The sequence below is a fragment of the Cucumis sativus genome, chromosome 3, assembly GCF_000004075.3.
Source record: "Cucumis sativus cultivar 9930 chromosome 3, Cucumber_9930_V3, whole genome shotgun sequence".
Classification (NCBI taxonomy): domain Eukaryota; kingdom Viridiplantae; phylum Streptophyta; class Magnoliopsida; order Cucurbitales; family Cucurbitaceae; genus Cucumis; species Cucumis sativus.
In genome coordinates this window covers 3,576,011-3,591,751 of record NC_026657.2, presented here as the reverse complement: position 1 = coordinate 3,591,751, position 15,741 = coordinate 3,576,011, and the positions used below count along the sequence as shown (strand labels likewise).

The window sequence follows — 15,741 nt, the reverse complement described above, 5'->3', positions numbered from 1 at the left end:
GGACCTTTTCAACATGGGTTATCGATATTTTGTAACATAAGCTAACAGAGAAGTTAGAAAACACATAATAGTGTCTATTAATGTGATCTAAAAAATGAATTCTATTTATTTGTATTTGTTGTTGTTTATAGGTATGAGGTATTTTTAAAAAGAAAAAAAAAAAAGTAAGACTAAGTTTTACTATAAATTAAACATGACCCAAAGTTCCAAATTTGGAGCTAAAGACTTAGATTTATGGAAGAAAATAATAGACATGGGAAAGTGGAGAAATTGCAGGTTGGACCCATTTCCCACAATTGTTCATTTACAACGGCTATATGACCGTACAATTATATTTGCCTTTTGGTCCCTATTGGTATTGCCCTATTGGGTCACATGAGGGATGCCTTTGTAATTTTCTAAAAGTTCCAATTGGCGCACAAATCACTCATACCTCATTTTTTTCTATAAAGATTTTCCACTCACAATCTTTTGGTATTCAGATTTCCATTAACCTAATTAAATAAAAAAAATACATAATTTGGAAGGATTAAATTTAATTTCGCTTAAAGTATTAAATTGAATAAATTGTTAGATAGAAAGATTATGTTTATTTGGCACATGTTCACTCTTTTTTTCTTCCTAATTTTCCACTTCCTTTTCTCCTTTTAGCTGTTTGCCATATTGTGTCATGTTAGTCAACTTTGTTAAATAGACATCATTATTCTCTCAATCTGTTGTCTTATTGGTAAAGATTAGATTGCCCAAAATCATGGTGATAACTAAGTAAAAGAGTTTATCAAGTTTTGAATCTATATAGACATAATCATCCAATTTAAAGACTATATTTATTGAACAATTTGATGACTAATTATCCTTCTAAAGACTGAAATTTAATTTCTAAATTTGGAGGATGTTTGTTAATTTTTTGTTTTCAGATGGACGTAATTGTAAGGACCAATGGTGGATTACCTAAAAGTTTAGAACATATTTTAGTATTTACAAAATTGAAAATAGATATCATCAAAAATGTTTTTTTCTTTATTTTTATTTCCTCATTCAACAAATCAGAATAATTATTTATTACTGACACAAAAAACATTATAATAAAAACTTTAATATAATACATTATTATCACATTGGTCATACTTTGACCCAAACGACGTCGTTTTCCTGTTCTCTTCTTCCATCATTACCGTTGCCATACTCTGCTCTTTTTGCATTATTTTCAAAGCCCCATTTCTAACCGTTTAAACTCCATTTTCTTTCAATCAAGAACATTGAAATTCTTCAATTCAATCCTCTCAGTTCTTGAAAACCCATTTCCGGTTCCTTAATTCCTTTTCAATGACTCCCAAAATTATCCTTCCTCTCACTCTTTTTCTCCTTATCTTCACTACCCCAAGAACAGAGTGTATCGGCTTCGATTTTACTTCTTTCAATATCAGAAACCTGACTCTCCTTGGCGATTCCCATCTCCGAGATGGCGTCATTGGTCTCACTAAAGAGCTCGGAGTTCCTTCTTCAAGCGCCGGCACCGTAATTTACAACAAACCCATCGGATTTTACGACGCCGATGCTAACTTTACTGCTTCTTTCTCTACAAGATTCTCTTTCTCCATCACCAACATCAACCCCACTTCCTCCGGAGACGGTCTATCCTTTTTCCTCTCCCCCGATAATCAGACTCTCGGCAGCCCAGGCGGGTATTTGGGTCTCGTCAATTCTTCCCAATTGACCAAGAACAAGTTTCTCGCCGTTGAATTTGATACACGGCTTGATTCTGTCTTTAAGGATCCGAATGCTCATCATGTTGGCTTCGACATTGAGAGCTTGATTTCGATCAAGACAGCTAATCCTGCTAGTCAAGGTGTTAATCTCAAGAGTGGGAAGTCGATTACGGCTTGGATTGAGTACAAGAATGAGGAATGTAGGTTGAGGGTTTTCTTGAGTAATTCTAGTTTGAAACCTTCTAAGGCGCTTCTTGACGTCGGTATCGATCTTTCGAGCTATCTTAAGGAGGTTATGTTTGTTGGGTTTTCGGGGTCGACTGAAGGGAGTACTGAGCTTCATTTGATTGAGAATTGGACTTTTAATACTTCTGGGTTCGTTTCTGCTAGGCCTAGATTTAACCCTCATAATGTTTCTGATAGCTCTGTGATTGTTTCTCCTAATATTTCTTTATCTGATTCTGGCAACGGTCGTCACAGTAGGCTCGGATTAGGTCTTGGGATCGCCGGACCGGCTTTTTTTTGTGCTGTGATTGCTGTTTTTGGTTTCTTTTCACTTATGAAATGGAGGAGGATTAGGACTCAGAAAAGCATCAAGGCAGAGCTTTTGACAGGTCCTAGAGAGTTTAGTTACAAAGAACTAAAGACAGCCACAAAAGGATTTCATTCAAGTAGGATCATTGGCAATGGGGCTTTTGGGACTGTCTATAAAGCTTTTTGCATCTCATCCGGAAACATTTCTGCGGTTAAAAGATCGAAGCATTCCCACGAAGGGAAGACCGAGTTCCTTGCCGAGTTGTCGATCATAGCTCGGTTGAGGCACAAGAATTTGGTTCAGCTCCAAGGTTGGTGTGTTGAGAAAGGTGAACTGCTTCTTGTTTACGACTTTATGCCGAACGGGAGCCTCGATAAGCTGCTTTACCAGGAATCTAGTGAAGCTAGCTTGTTAAACTGGTCTCACAGGTACAATATTGCTGTTGGATTGGCGTCTGTGCTGACATATCTACATCAGGAATGTGAGCAGCAAGTCATCCACAGAGATATAAAGACGGGTAACGTACTACTCGATGGGAACTTCAATGCGAGATTGGGCGACTTTGGATTGGCAAAGCTCATGGATCATGACAAGAGCCCGGTTTCAACTCTAACGGCAGGAACAATGGGATATCTTGCACCTGAGTATCTTCAATATGGGAAAGCAACTGAGAAAACTGACGTGTTCAGCTACGGTGTGGTTATCCTTGAAGTAGCGTGTGGGAGGAGGCCGATTGAAAGAGAACCAGGTACTCAAAAGATGGTCAACCTGGTAGATTGGGTTTGGGGATTGCATTCTCAAGGCAAGATCATTGAAGCAGCTGATAGCAGATTGAATGGGGAGTTCAAGGAAGACGAAATGAAGAAGTTGTTACTTGTTGGATTAAGCTGTGCAAACCCAGATAGCTCGACAAGACCTTCAATGAGGAAGGTCCTACAGATTCTCAACAACGAGGCAGAGCCAGCGTTAGTGCCTAAAATGAAGCCTAGTCTTACATTTTCTTGTGGCTTTTCACTGACCGTGGATGACATTATAATAGAGGAAGAAGGTGGAGGAGAGTGGGAAACTTCAAGGCCAACCATTGTCCAAATAGACTGAAAAGTAATAACTTTTTTGTATTTTTTCTTGCGCCTGATTGTTAAATTCTTTTATTGGTTTATCACACAAGTGTTGCCAACATGTAGTTTTCAAGTATCTAGAAACTGAAGGGGAGTTCAATACAATCTATTTGAACTCTATATTGGTGGTTTCTGCTTAACTATCCCACTATTACAAATTAGGCTTTCATTTTCCATAAATATGCAATGTACAATCCCAATTTGCAAAAAGAAAAAAGAAACCCGATACATTTTGAGTTTACATTGAAGAAGATCGTAAACTGTGGTAGTTAGTGTTGCTTAGATCATTTGCTTCCACCTCCGTTCCCTGTATTTCAGTAGTTTCAACAGCTTGGTGCATCCGGCTCCTTTTTTCCTCAGATTTTATCGATGTCGTCTTTCGGTTAATCCCAACTGCCTCTGCCTGATCAGAAAACAAGTGTTTGGACATGGGAGAGCTGCAAATTTTCTTGTATGCTTCGTAGCCTGCAGCATGAGTGGTCCTAACATCGAAAAGTTCAGTGAGAGGATGCAAAACTGATAATGGATCATCACGCTTCTCCAGCTTCTCCTTTAAGTCGAGAAATTCGGAAACCATTTCTGGCTTTGTAAACTGCACAAACACAGCACTTTCATCTAAATGGTTGACACTAGAGACATTGGTCTGGCCGAAAGCTTTAGAGATGCAAGCTTTGATCTTTCTTGCAGTAAGGTTGGTGGGAAATCCCCAGATTAGAACAATGTTCTGAAAAGATACTTTCGCTCTATGCTTTCTAGTCGTGAAAGACTCAGTCACTTGGTTACCAGTGCTTAGATCAATAATATCTCCTCTGGCCCAACTCAAATACAGACGATTGATGTGCTTTTGCAATATCTCATTGCCAAGCAAATTTTCGGAAGTTGAACGATCTACAAAATCAATTCCCATAAGATCACATGCTTGAGCAAATACACATCCTGTCATAAAAGCATCGTACCCAGCTTCATGTGTATCTCCGGAGTTCCATTTGGAGGATCTGCATAGAGATTGTAAGAGAAACACACAAATGCAATGAGATTTCAATAATTTTTAATCAGTGTTTAACTTCAGTTTCTAAATAATCCCAGAATGTCACAAAATGGACCTATGTTCTTCAAAGATAGTATATTATATGTTTGAAAGTGATTTTAAAATTATTAAAATAACGTTTTTTATGCTCAAAACCACTATGAATCACACTTTTGATCACTCAAAATTAACTTGATATTCAATTTTACGCTGTTAAGTGCAAGTTCCATTTCATCAAAAGTGGTTTTGAATCATTCAAAACATGTTTCATAATTGTGAACTTAACCTTTTTAGAATCAATCCTAAACCTGCACGATCAGAAATTCAGAATTCATGTTGACAAGTTAGGATTTCACCCATGAGTTTCGGCAGCATTCAATATAGAAAATAGTAGTAATCCACATGTGTTAGGAAAAACCTACCTTAGATCATCTACTTGAACCTCCACTTGCACACCAGAGTTCCAGGCACTAACCCTCTGAGAGCTGAAGGCAATATGCGGGCATAATAAGCCAAAGGCGGAGGATAGAGATGTGTTGGACTTATTCATCCGTCGTATAAGAATGTTATTGCCATTTAAGAGAATTTTGGTATCCATGATGTACGGAAAGTGTTTTCCCAAAGAAGAGACAAATTCTTCAGTGGTTGAAGGAAGTGAGCCAATAAATTTTCTGTGTATGTGAAGCATATCTGGTCCAAAAACAGAAGTGTCAGCTGACAAGGGGAATTGTTCAGTAGCTATTACCTATGAAACCTAAGGATGAATGTCGTCTTACCAAGGAAACAATTATGACCAACAATTAGCTTCTTTTCCGATGAAAGAAGATCAATAACATGACGAAACCCAATTGCAGATTGTATCTTCATTTCATTTACTTCCTTCTGGTCACGGTTTACCTCTTGCTGCAATAATTGTGACAATTCATGATATTAGGGTAACAAACAAGGTTATCGATTTCACATATTGTTTTCCGCTACTGACAGAATATGTAACATACGGATTTCCACAACAATCTTTCAGAAAGCATACCCAATTCGAGCACTTATTTTATGCACTAAAACGCCAAAGAAGCATGGATTTAAATATAAACTAAAAAGTTAGAAAGTAAAGTAACCAAGTCAAGAGAGTTGTTTTCATTTCAACTCCCTCGTTTGTTAGTTTCAAGTCCAAATTCTGTGATGGCATAAAAGGGAAGTGTCTAACCATGAGCAGCTCTTTATCGTCTCTAGAATCCACAAACACGACTAACTGTTGTAGATCTGCATTACCATCATTCACGACAACAAAACAAAGATCCTCAAAATGCTTCTTAATTACCTGCATATGTTCACCTCCACATGATCATCACTCAAAGAAATAACATCAAGTTATCTCAAAGAAAGAGCATCCAATGATTAATATTCACAGTTAAATTAACTAGCATGCTGCCAAACATAGATACAATTGCTGACTAAGTGCAAAATATCGTAATAGAAAAAAGAAATGTGTCAGAGACAGATAGTTTCTCCAAATAACAATAAAAAGAAACAAGTACAGAGCAATATGACCATCTTTGAGAATAATAAAATCACATTTCTCTCTACTCTAGTATTTATAATATTTCAATCTCCATTTTAATTAACCACACAAACTTATGCATTGAAGTTTAAAATTTATGTAAAATATGTAAGGCTTATTTATCGTGACATGAAAGATATATTGGTAGAACAACTTTATCAATATCTGAAAGTTTCAACCTCCCTTGATTGAGGAAAAAACAATGTTATCTTACCAGCTGAATCAATTTGATCTGATGAGAGGTGAAATCACTCAAAGTAAGAGCAGGTCGCATCTTGAAGAAAATGGTTTGAAATTGTCGTTTGTGATCATTTGAGCCTTCTTGGCCTTGAAACTCCATATTTCTTTCAGATAGTAATCTGTCCCGCCATTCATGTAATCTGTTTTTCATTCTTTCCTTGAATAAGACATCAGGAATGCCGACCCTCTTCTTATCCATAACATTAGTCACATTAGAAGATGCATCCAACATTTCATCCCCATATGCAAAATTCAAACGTTTACGTGCTGCATCTTCATGTGCTCTGGACAAATAAGATATTCCTGTGATTAATTGCAATTCAAGTTCTCAAAATCCGAGAGGAACGAAAGAGTCGAGCAATGAAACGACTAAAAGTTTACGATTATGCTTGGAAATCAGACTGAACAATCGTATAAAATGACGTGAAAACACATGAAAACAAAATTACCTTCATATATACAAGCGTTGAAATCAAATTGGTATTTAGCTAAGAATTCCATGGAGGTTGTCTGGCAGAGGAACTCGGAAGAAGGGCCATCGACTTCAATTTCATGGCGTGGGAAAATAAAAAAGTTGTGCCTGCAGCTCAAACAGCGAGACAATGTCAAGTTCCTAGAAGAAATCATTTCCCCCATCACCGTAAGCTGGTATAGGAGGATTCTTCACACGAAATTTCACAGTAATTAAACGAAAACAAAATGAAACAACGAAGAAAAGCAATTACGGGTGAGCGACGAATGAATTTTTGGCGGAGTCCCAGCGGAACGGGCAGATGCCGAATTGAAGAACGGCGAACTTCTCAGCAGAGTCCTTGACGTTGAGGTAACGAACATCAAAGCGATCGAACTCCAACAAGTCGCGCCAAGGGGCGCTGGTGATGCCGGTCATTTCGAGGTCGATGGCAACGAAGTCCGCAGCTCGGACATGGCTTCGAAGTTCCGATAGTGCAGCTTCGAAGTTCGACTTGGTCACGTTCTTGAGGGGAAAACTGGAGTTTGAGGCGGTGGACGGAGCAGTAACGGCGGCGGAGGAGTAGTTTGTAGTTCTGATGAAGCAGAAAAGCCGCCGCTGAAGGGCCCAAAGAGGGTGAGATGGATTCATCGCTGAGTCTACCGGGGGATTTGCATCACTGAGGTTTAAGGGTAACGAGACAACGATGAAATATGGCCAAAAGCCGACTTGTCGTGTTAGCCTCCTGGCTACTCTTGTAAAACGACGTGTCGAACTTCCCTTCCCCTAAACTATTGAATATTTTCATATATACCCTCAAATTAAAAATTAAAAATTAAAAATTATTTTTATTAATCTAATTTTTACCCCAAATTTTTTACTCCCAAAATCATAACAAAAAATTTTTTAAGTTAAAGTGATAGTTTAATTTATATCCATTTATTGATATAAACTTTATTGATATTTCAATATGTTTATATTTACATGAAGTTGATATTGATATTGATAAAGGGAGAAAATCAATATTTTTATTTGCTCGTACGGATATGCACAAATAAAAAAGAAATAAACATCATTAATATAAATACAATATATATAATAGACATATTTACTTCTTTGAACGTAATAAAATATGTATTTATTAACTTAAGTTTATTTTCTGAATTGTTTGTTCTTATAATTTTTTTATAAATATTTCTCTAAAATAAAATTTATGTAAAATTAAGACTTTCGTATACTATCAACCTCCATATTTTAAATATTGGTTAAAATATAAAATTCCACTAAATTCCAAAATGAAAACTTCCCACTAAAACATACTAAAACAATAATTATTCAAATAAAAAATCACTTACTCATAGATCTATCAAGTTATCACTTTGATAATAGTCAAGTACGTTTTTTATTTGACAATTGATCATAAATTAATTACGACAATACTAGTGAGATTGGTTGTGTTCATGATCTATCACTCTGTGTTAATAATAAAATAAATATAAAACTATGGTTTTAACTTAATATTTTGGTTTGTGAGAAAATTGGTCTAAATTTTGGATCACTTTCTAAAGCTCAATAGTATTTATTAAACAAAACTTTAATGGTTTTGGTGTGACAAAGGGCATTGATAGAACTAAAAATGCAATTAAAAAATGAAAACTTTCAAAATAAAACGTTCTCTAGTCTAAGTGGAAGTGCACATTGTCAAATAAGTGGTAATAGAAAAGTGTTTCAAATGTGTAATCATTTCTTAGGGAAATAGACGATGTAACAATTTTTCTCAAGATGGACAAAGATGTTTCTAAAAAGAACAAACAATCTTTAGGTATTTGGTGTGAAAAATGTTTTCGAGGAGTGTTGGCATTTAGAATAATGAAAATATAGCGATATCAAAAAGGGATAAATTGGATTTAATGCCTATTTCAACCTTATATGAAGTATTTTTAGGAGTTTAAGTCATAGACATATATATGTCTATAGTTAATGTAAATTTAAATGAATAAAAACATAGTTCTCAGTCACGATTTTGCCAATGATGAAAAACAAATTCAACAAAGAAACTTTACGGTATGAAAACCAGTAAGAATTACTAGGAAAATTATAGCAAATAGCATAATTTAGAAATTGAATTAAAAATTTATTTTATCAATTTTTATGCTACACATTCAATTATTTTATTTTTGTGTTATATATATTATTATTTTTGGCTTAAATAACATTTATGCATCTTGTCCAAATTACTATGTAAATATGGTAAGTTTATTTTCAATCTTTTTAGGTTGTTTGCCCAATGTATAATTTGCATTACAAAAGTTGAATAATAATGATAAACTTGGTGAGTTTGAGAACTTAACAACATAAATGAATCCCAAATCAAACTGATTTGAAGGACAATAACTATGCATTATTTTAATTTTTATAATATAAAGACTAAATTGACTAAATTGTAAAAGTTTATGTTATTCATATGAGTAATAGTTTATATATAGAAACAAAGTAAGTAGAAAATTATATAGACTTGCATGTGGTGGCCATATTGAAGCTTAGATTCTCTCAAATTCATCAAGTATTTAGTAAAAAAAGTTAATTAGTTTTTTATTTTTTTCCCTTTTAAAAATTGTATGGGAGCTCCAAAGTATGACTTAAATACTAAGAAAAGAATAATTATTGCCTTTATTTTCACCTCTTTCCTTTCCCTTTCTTTTTTCTAGCTTTCTTGTGAGTAAAATGTGAAGAAAAAAATATATAAAATAAAATGGTGTTTCCTCGTGTATAAGAAACTTTTCTTAGGTACCATGGATACTTGTTAGATTTTGAAACGTATCGAGCTTTGACCCTTTCACTCCACAAAATTTGTTTGTTGTAAATAATTTCCAGAACTAAAACCTATCATCCCTTGTCTGAATGAAGGTATACACATAAGTAACTTGCACTTGTATCACAAATAACAATTTTAGGAATAAACTCACGATTGATGTATGAATGAACCATAAGAGGAGAGTCTTTGTTGACAATATACGACTCTTTGAGTTTAAGGTGTCAGTGTCCATAAAGAGAAGTTAGTACATTCTGAGTGATTCCTCCTGGTCTAACCAAGATATATAAATGTGAAAATAAACTTGTTTTTAAGAGATAAATAAATCTAATAGTTGTTGTTTATGCTAAAGTATATGTCTGCTCGATATTTGAAATTGAAAATTTTAAAGTAATTTACGTTGACAAGAAGCAATTGTTTGTGGAAAATTTATATATCATCGAATCTCGATTCATTCATTTGTGTATGAGTGTGATCCAAACTATAAAGGTATAAAATACTATAATCTAACGGTGAAGATGTAACTAAAACATTTAAATTAACATTTATTCTAAACCATGTATGGAAGGAAAGAAGCCAATTGGTTGGTAGACAATATTCTCTTTTTTTTTCCTTTACCCAAAGATTTTGTATTAGAAAGAATAAAAATGAAGTGTTTTTGTTATCTTATTGCTAAGGAAAATATTGAATATATCCTAATTAATGAAGATAATTTTTAAATTTTATTTTAGTTGAGAAAAAAAATATAATGTAGCATTATATATTTAAGTTTGAATTTAGAAGATTCTAACTTTATACCACATTTCAAAATATATATATATATATATATATATATATATATATATATATATATATATATATATATATATATATATCCATTTGTTTTGAAGTCGCATTATTCAAAAAAGAGAAAAAGAAGAATTGAACTAATAATTATAATAATTTAAATTATAAACTTTCCTATCTGTAACCATACATTTTTGTAGTCTTCTTTTGATTTTAATTATTCATCTACTTTTTATCATTTTGTTACTTTTTAATTCTAGGTTGGATATTTACTTGAAAGTATATTCATTACAAATTTAAACCTTACCATCAACAAAAAAAAAAAAATTATGAATTATAATTTTTAAAATTTTTTATAAGATAAATAAGTTGAAAGTTAATTTGTGGGTAAATGTTATTTTAAAAGTTAAAAAATTAGCAAGAGTCAGACGAAAAAAATATTTGAAGTACTTAAAAAGATAAAAGATGTTAATTGTAGTTCATATATCTTATAAAGAATGTAGATTGTGATAACGATAGCATTAAGAAAACAATGTATCAACAAGACAGTAAATAAACACGATCATAATATATATATATATATATATTTAAAGTATTTTTTTTGCATAACTTCAATGTGAAGAAACAAAAGAAAAAAAACGTTCACATTTGAAGGACAAATTTTAAAAATTAGAAAAATCCAAAGTTGTACTTTTTTTGGGTACTTGAATTTTGTTGAACATGTATAATACCAAAATTTCATGTCATGGGGCCAATTCCCATGCAATACTTCTCAATATGACAAATTAAAAAAAAAAAAAAAAAAACCATGTATGATATTGCATCGTGTTTACCAAAATCGTAATAATTGTAATCGAATTTTATTTATGAATAAATGGTAATGAGTTTGAATAATCAAAAATTTAATTAAATTGCTTTTCATTTTGTATACTTGAAATTATAAGTTTTAAGTTTGGTAGATTTACTGTTGTTTTTATTGTTAATTTTATCTTCGAAGGTCAATCATAATCTATATCAATAACAGTAATAGTAAATATGTTAAAATTAAAAAAAAAATTGAATGTAATGTTCACGATAGTGATAGCAGTAATGGTAACTATATCAATAGTGGTAATAATGATAGAACATAATTCTCGACGTAAGTTAATTGATCAGCCTCAACTCATCAATCAATTGTGTTGCTTCAACTTGTGGACTCCATATTTAAATACAATTGGATAACTCAAGTATATGGATTCCATTTTATTTTATTTCCAAAATCTATTGTGTTTTTATTGGAGTAAACGTGATGTTAGTTACCATTTTGCATTTTCAAACTTTTAATAGTAAGACTGAGTCCTCGAAGTAAAACATATGTTAATCTAACAATTTTTTTTTCCAGATTTTTTTGAAAATTTAGCCTATTTCCTCCTCATATCTTACCCTCTTTTGCATATATTTTTTTAAAGTACAACATTTGAATTATTAGTCCAATTCCAAAAATAAAAACAAGTTTTAAGAAGCTAATTTTTGTACTATCTAAAATTTGGCTTGATTTTTTAAACAATTGGTAAAAGGTAAATAGCAATTGAATAAATTTGAAGATGAAAGTAGTGTCTATAGACTTAATTTTCAAAAACAAAATATTTACTAAATGAGTCCTTAATTTTTACCATTCAAATTAAGTTTGATGGTATAATTATAACTATCACCTTATATATATATATATATATATATCCTCTTCAACAAATTATGATGGAGTGGATATTCTAAAATATCAATTGATACCATGTCTATTTATGGGCATTAATTTTACTTCTTCACCTTCTTGACAACTTCTAATTAACAACAATGCTACATTTGGTTTTAGTATATCAACAATCTTCAAAAGTCGCTTGCTAGATGATCTTTAAGACATTTGGTCACAATGCTCTCCAATGTTAGAGTAGAATGAACTTCTTCTATTAAGGTCGTCATCCACTAGCAAAACTCACTCTCTTATGGCTATTTTTACATTCTATGTGTTTGTTTGATTAATAATGAAGTTTTTTTTTTAACAAGAATCTAATGTTTGCTGGAGTTAATTACTTTTGCATAAAAAAAAAATAGAGTTAATTAAAGCTCTAAATTTATTGTCGATTCGAGCATAACTCAAATGATTAAAACATCATATTCAACTTGAAACTTAGAGGTTGGAATTTTGTTTTGACATTTTATTGAGGTAGTAAGACATTGATGTATTTGCTTTGCTTCTTTATCTCATTAAATTAATAAGAAAACTCATAAAAGATTTATAATAATTTGAAAAATAAGCCATTATTACCAAACTTGTTCGTGTTTTTTTTTTGGTAAGGGAGAGAGCAACATGCCTCATAAAAAAGTTCAATGAGGTGATCGACTTTTATTTCAAGTTGTTTCACTTAAAAATATTTTAAGCTCGAGCATGTTAACTCTTATTAAATTTTGTATCGTGTCTTGTGTTCTCTAATTTAAAAATGAAATTAAAAGATGAGAATAGAATAAAAGCTTTGGAATAGTGTTTGTGTAATTGGGGTTGGGAACAATTTATTTAATTTGTATGATTCTAATAATATTTTTTGCATTTTTTCTTCATATGGATTGTGTGCTTTTTTAAATTATATTTGGGAGTTACTTAATTTTGTGTGTTTTCTAATTTTGTTGTATTTTTAATTTTTCTCTATTGTTTTTATGTTTATTATTTTTAGGTGAAGGTGTGTGAGGTTTTTCTCCAAATGTTATTAAAGTTTTAGATTTGTAGTTTCTTGAATGTTTTAGTATGGTATGTGGTTGCAATATTGTCTACATGCGGTTAGAAAATAATTTTTGAAACATTTTATGATATTGTGGATAGTGTGGGTTATTCACTCGTTTTTTACTTGCTAAGAGTGAAGTAAATTTGTTAAACTTTTTTTGTCCATTAGAGTTTGATGTAGACAATTTAAGTCTAGAACGTGTTAATATAGTATGAGCTACACGAATTTTGTTAAGCGCCAATGATGGTAGGCCGGTGGAGTCGAGGGGATTCCAACAAAGATTCAAACAAAGAATGTGTTCATATACTCGATAAGGTGTTTGGAATGTGAACAACCTAAACGAATGAAAAATATAGCACATTCATCCAAAGAACTTTATATTAATGTTGACGTTGTATTTTTTGTTAAGGGAGATAATGACTTATTCTGAAGAAAATGAAATTCATCGGTGTGGTACATTTGGTTTACCATAAAATAGGATATTAGCAGTGTTCTACAAGTATGCATGCAAGCATTGACTTGACTGTTATGCCAAGTGTGTAGTGGAAGTTGTTTCGACGATTGAAGAACTTTTAAGTGAACCAAGAAGATTAAAACTACTCTACAGTCTTCAACAAAATTTATCAGCTTGTGACAAAAGAAGAAAATTTATGAAGTGGTCTATTCTTTATGGTGGAGCGAGTTATAATTCTGTAAGTTGAAAATTATGATTACACGTGAAAACAATGGTTGCACTAGAAGTTGTGGATACTTTAAAGTTTATTCTTTATCTTGCCAATGTAAAGTTTATTTGATTTTTTGACAAAATATTAGAAGAGTTACAGTCTCATTTTAAAACAGGCTCAATTTTGAAGGAAGTAATGGACCCCAAACATTATAAAGTGATCTTATGGCTTTTGTTTCGAGCCGTCATAGTTATAAACACTTCTTAACTTAAATGTGCTAACTCTAGATGAATTAAAACGGTACAAAACCTTATTTTCCTCCCTTATTTTTTTTGTTGTGAAATAATGATTGCATAAAAGCTTTTAAAGTGCTTTATAATTTAAATTGGAAGTAAAATTATTCTATCTAATTGTAACTATTTCTCGCTATTTTATAGTTTTTCATTTAAGTTATCATTATATTTTCTAATTTTGGTGTTTTCTTTCACGTTTATGTATTAGATGATACAATAAACACTTTGAAAAAAAATAATACAAGATTTATGATTGATTTAAAACAAAAATCATGATTTTAAATAAATATTTTTTAAAAATTGGAGAAGAAGAAGAGAGGAAAGAAGATTCACCTTTTGATTTTGTTAGCTGAACGCTAAATATTTTGATGTCTGGTTATATTTATGAAAATTAACCTAATTTAAAAGCTTTAACTTTTAAATTTCTTATTGAAACTTTATTAACTATTTTGTAATCTAAAAACATTACTTTATTTTGGTTCGGACATGGAAAATCTTAACTTATAATTTTTTTTCTATACATATGTATGTCTTTTATTTTTGTATTGTCTTTAGTAATTAATATATATATACACACATGTGTGAGTTTTTTTTAAATATAACAAAACACTAAAATATTAAATAATTTTAAAAATGGCTACAAGTTCACGATGGAAAATAACAAAAGTAAATGTTGTGATTAATTGACATCCAAACTAATATATTTGAAAAACTTTTAGATTTGACTATTTTTTGTCGCGTTTAAATTCGATGAAAATGAAGAGCAAATCCAAAATACTTTTTAAAAAATGATCACTTTATTTGACTTTTCACATGTATATAAATATTTGGACCATTTGTTATATTTATGAAAATTAGTATAGTAATTTGAAAATTTCTTATGGGAAATGACATTTTTCAATTAAGGAAACAAACTAAGCTATGTGATTTTCAATTTTAAATCTCTCTAAAACCATATAGAAGAAGTTACAAGTAGATATATTGACCATGTTTTAAGGACGTTTAAAAAAATACACAAATAGATAAACAAAAATAGATCAAAATAAGGAATATTATTAGAATGACATTATAAAAATACAATTACATAAATAAAAAAGGTAAAAATAAAGTACATGAAAACACTAACCTTTAAGTTATGTTGAATAATCATTTTGTTTTTCCTTTTAAATTAAATTTACAGATACGACTCTCACCTTCAACTTTATTTCTTCGTTATCTTTAACTTATCGATGCTTTTAAGAATTCAAGTCAATTTTTAAAAATTGAAAAAAAAGAGTAGCTTTTGTTATTTAAATTTGGCTAAGAATTTAACCAATTTATTTAATAAATAAGTAAATCGTTGTAAGACTGGAGAGAAAATAGACTTGATTTTAAAAGAACAAAAACAAAAAACGGAATAGTTATCAAACGTTGTCTTGTTTTTTTTTTATTGTGTTTAATTTTTATCTCGAAGAACTAGAGTTGCAATTATGTCTTTCTTTCCGAGATGAATCAAATGTAATATATTTACAAATTTAAAAGAAAAAATTACAAGAACGATAAATTGTATCTAACTACCATAGGGAACAATGGATCAAATTGAAAGTTCATAACAATCACCGTAACAATTTATAGTTTTCTTTTTAACAATATGTAAAAGAGAGAATTGTCATTAAATTAGTAGAAGCTTTAGGTTTTTACCAAATTTATTTGGCCTTGATAAGGTTGAACAAATGCCTTTGGTATCTAAAGTTTCACGAAAGTAACAAGTTAGTCCCTAAAGTTTAGTTAATAACGATTTAATTTAAGTACTTG

At 31.2% G+C, this 15,741-nt stretch overlaps 2 protein-coding genes across 3 annotated transcripts; one reads left to right on the top strand and one right to left on the bottom strand.

The window, feature by feature from the left end:
* The first annotated feature begins 1,167 nt into the window (after positions 1 to 1,167).
* On the top strand, positions 1,168 to 3,502 carry LOC101209797 (probable L-type lectin-domain containing receptor kinase S.7). The gene has a single exon (XM_004148235.3). It carries the CDS (start codon positions 1,327 to 1,329, stop codon positions 3,340 to 3,342), a length of 2,016 nt encoding a protein of 671 aa, XP_004148283.1. The 5' UTR covers positions 1,168 to 1,326; the 3' UTR covers positions 3,343 to 3,502.
* On the bottom strand, positions 3,380 to 7,333 carry LOC101222826 (poly(A)-specific ribonuclease PARN). 2 transcript variants are annotated; one of them, XM_004148204.3, is made up of 7 exons: positions 6,913 to 7,333; positions 6,637 to 6,767; positions 6,162 to 6,490; positions 5,594 to 5,707; positions 5,166 to 5,292; positions 4,812 to 5,079; positions 3,380 to 4,357 (listed from the first exon to the last, which is right to left on the bottom strand). In XM_004148204.3, the coding sequence occupies exons 1-7, from the start codon at positions 7,287 to 7,289 to the stop codon at positions 3,601 to 3,603; spliced, it is 2,103 nt and encodes a 700-aa protein (XP_004148252.1). In that variant the 5' UTR covers positions 7,290 to 7,333; the 3' UTR covers positions 3,380 to 3,600. The 2 variants fall into 2 exon arrangements, with proteins under 2 accessions (XP_004148252.1, XP_031738618.1); XM_031882758.1 differs by lacking the exon at positions 6,913 to 7,333 and having other exon boundaries at positions 6,162 to 6,471.
* Between the last annotated feature and the right edge of the window lie 8,408 nt (positions 7,334 to 15,741).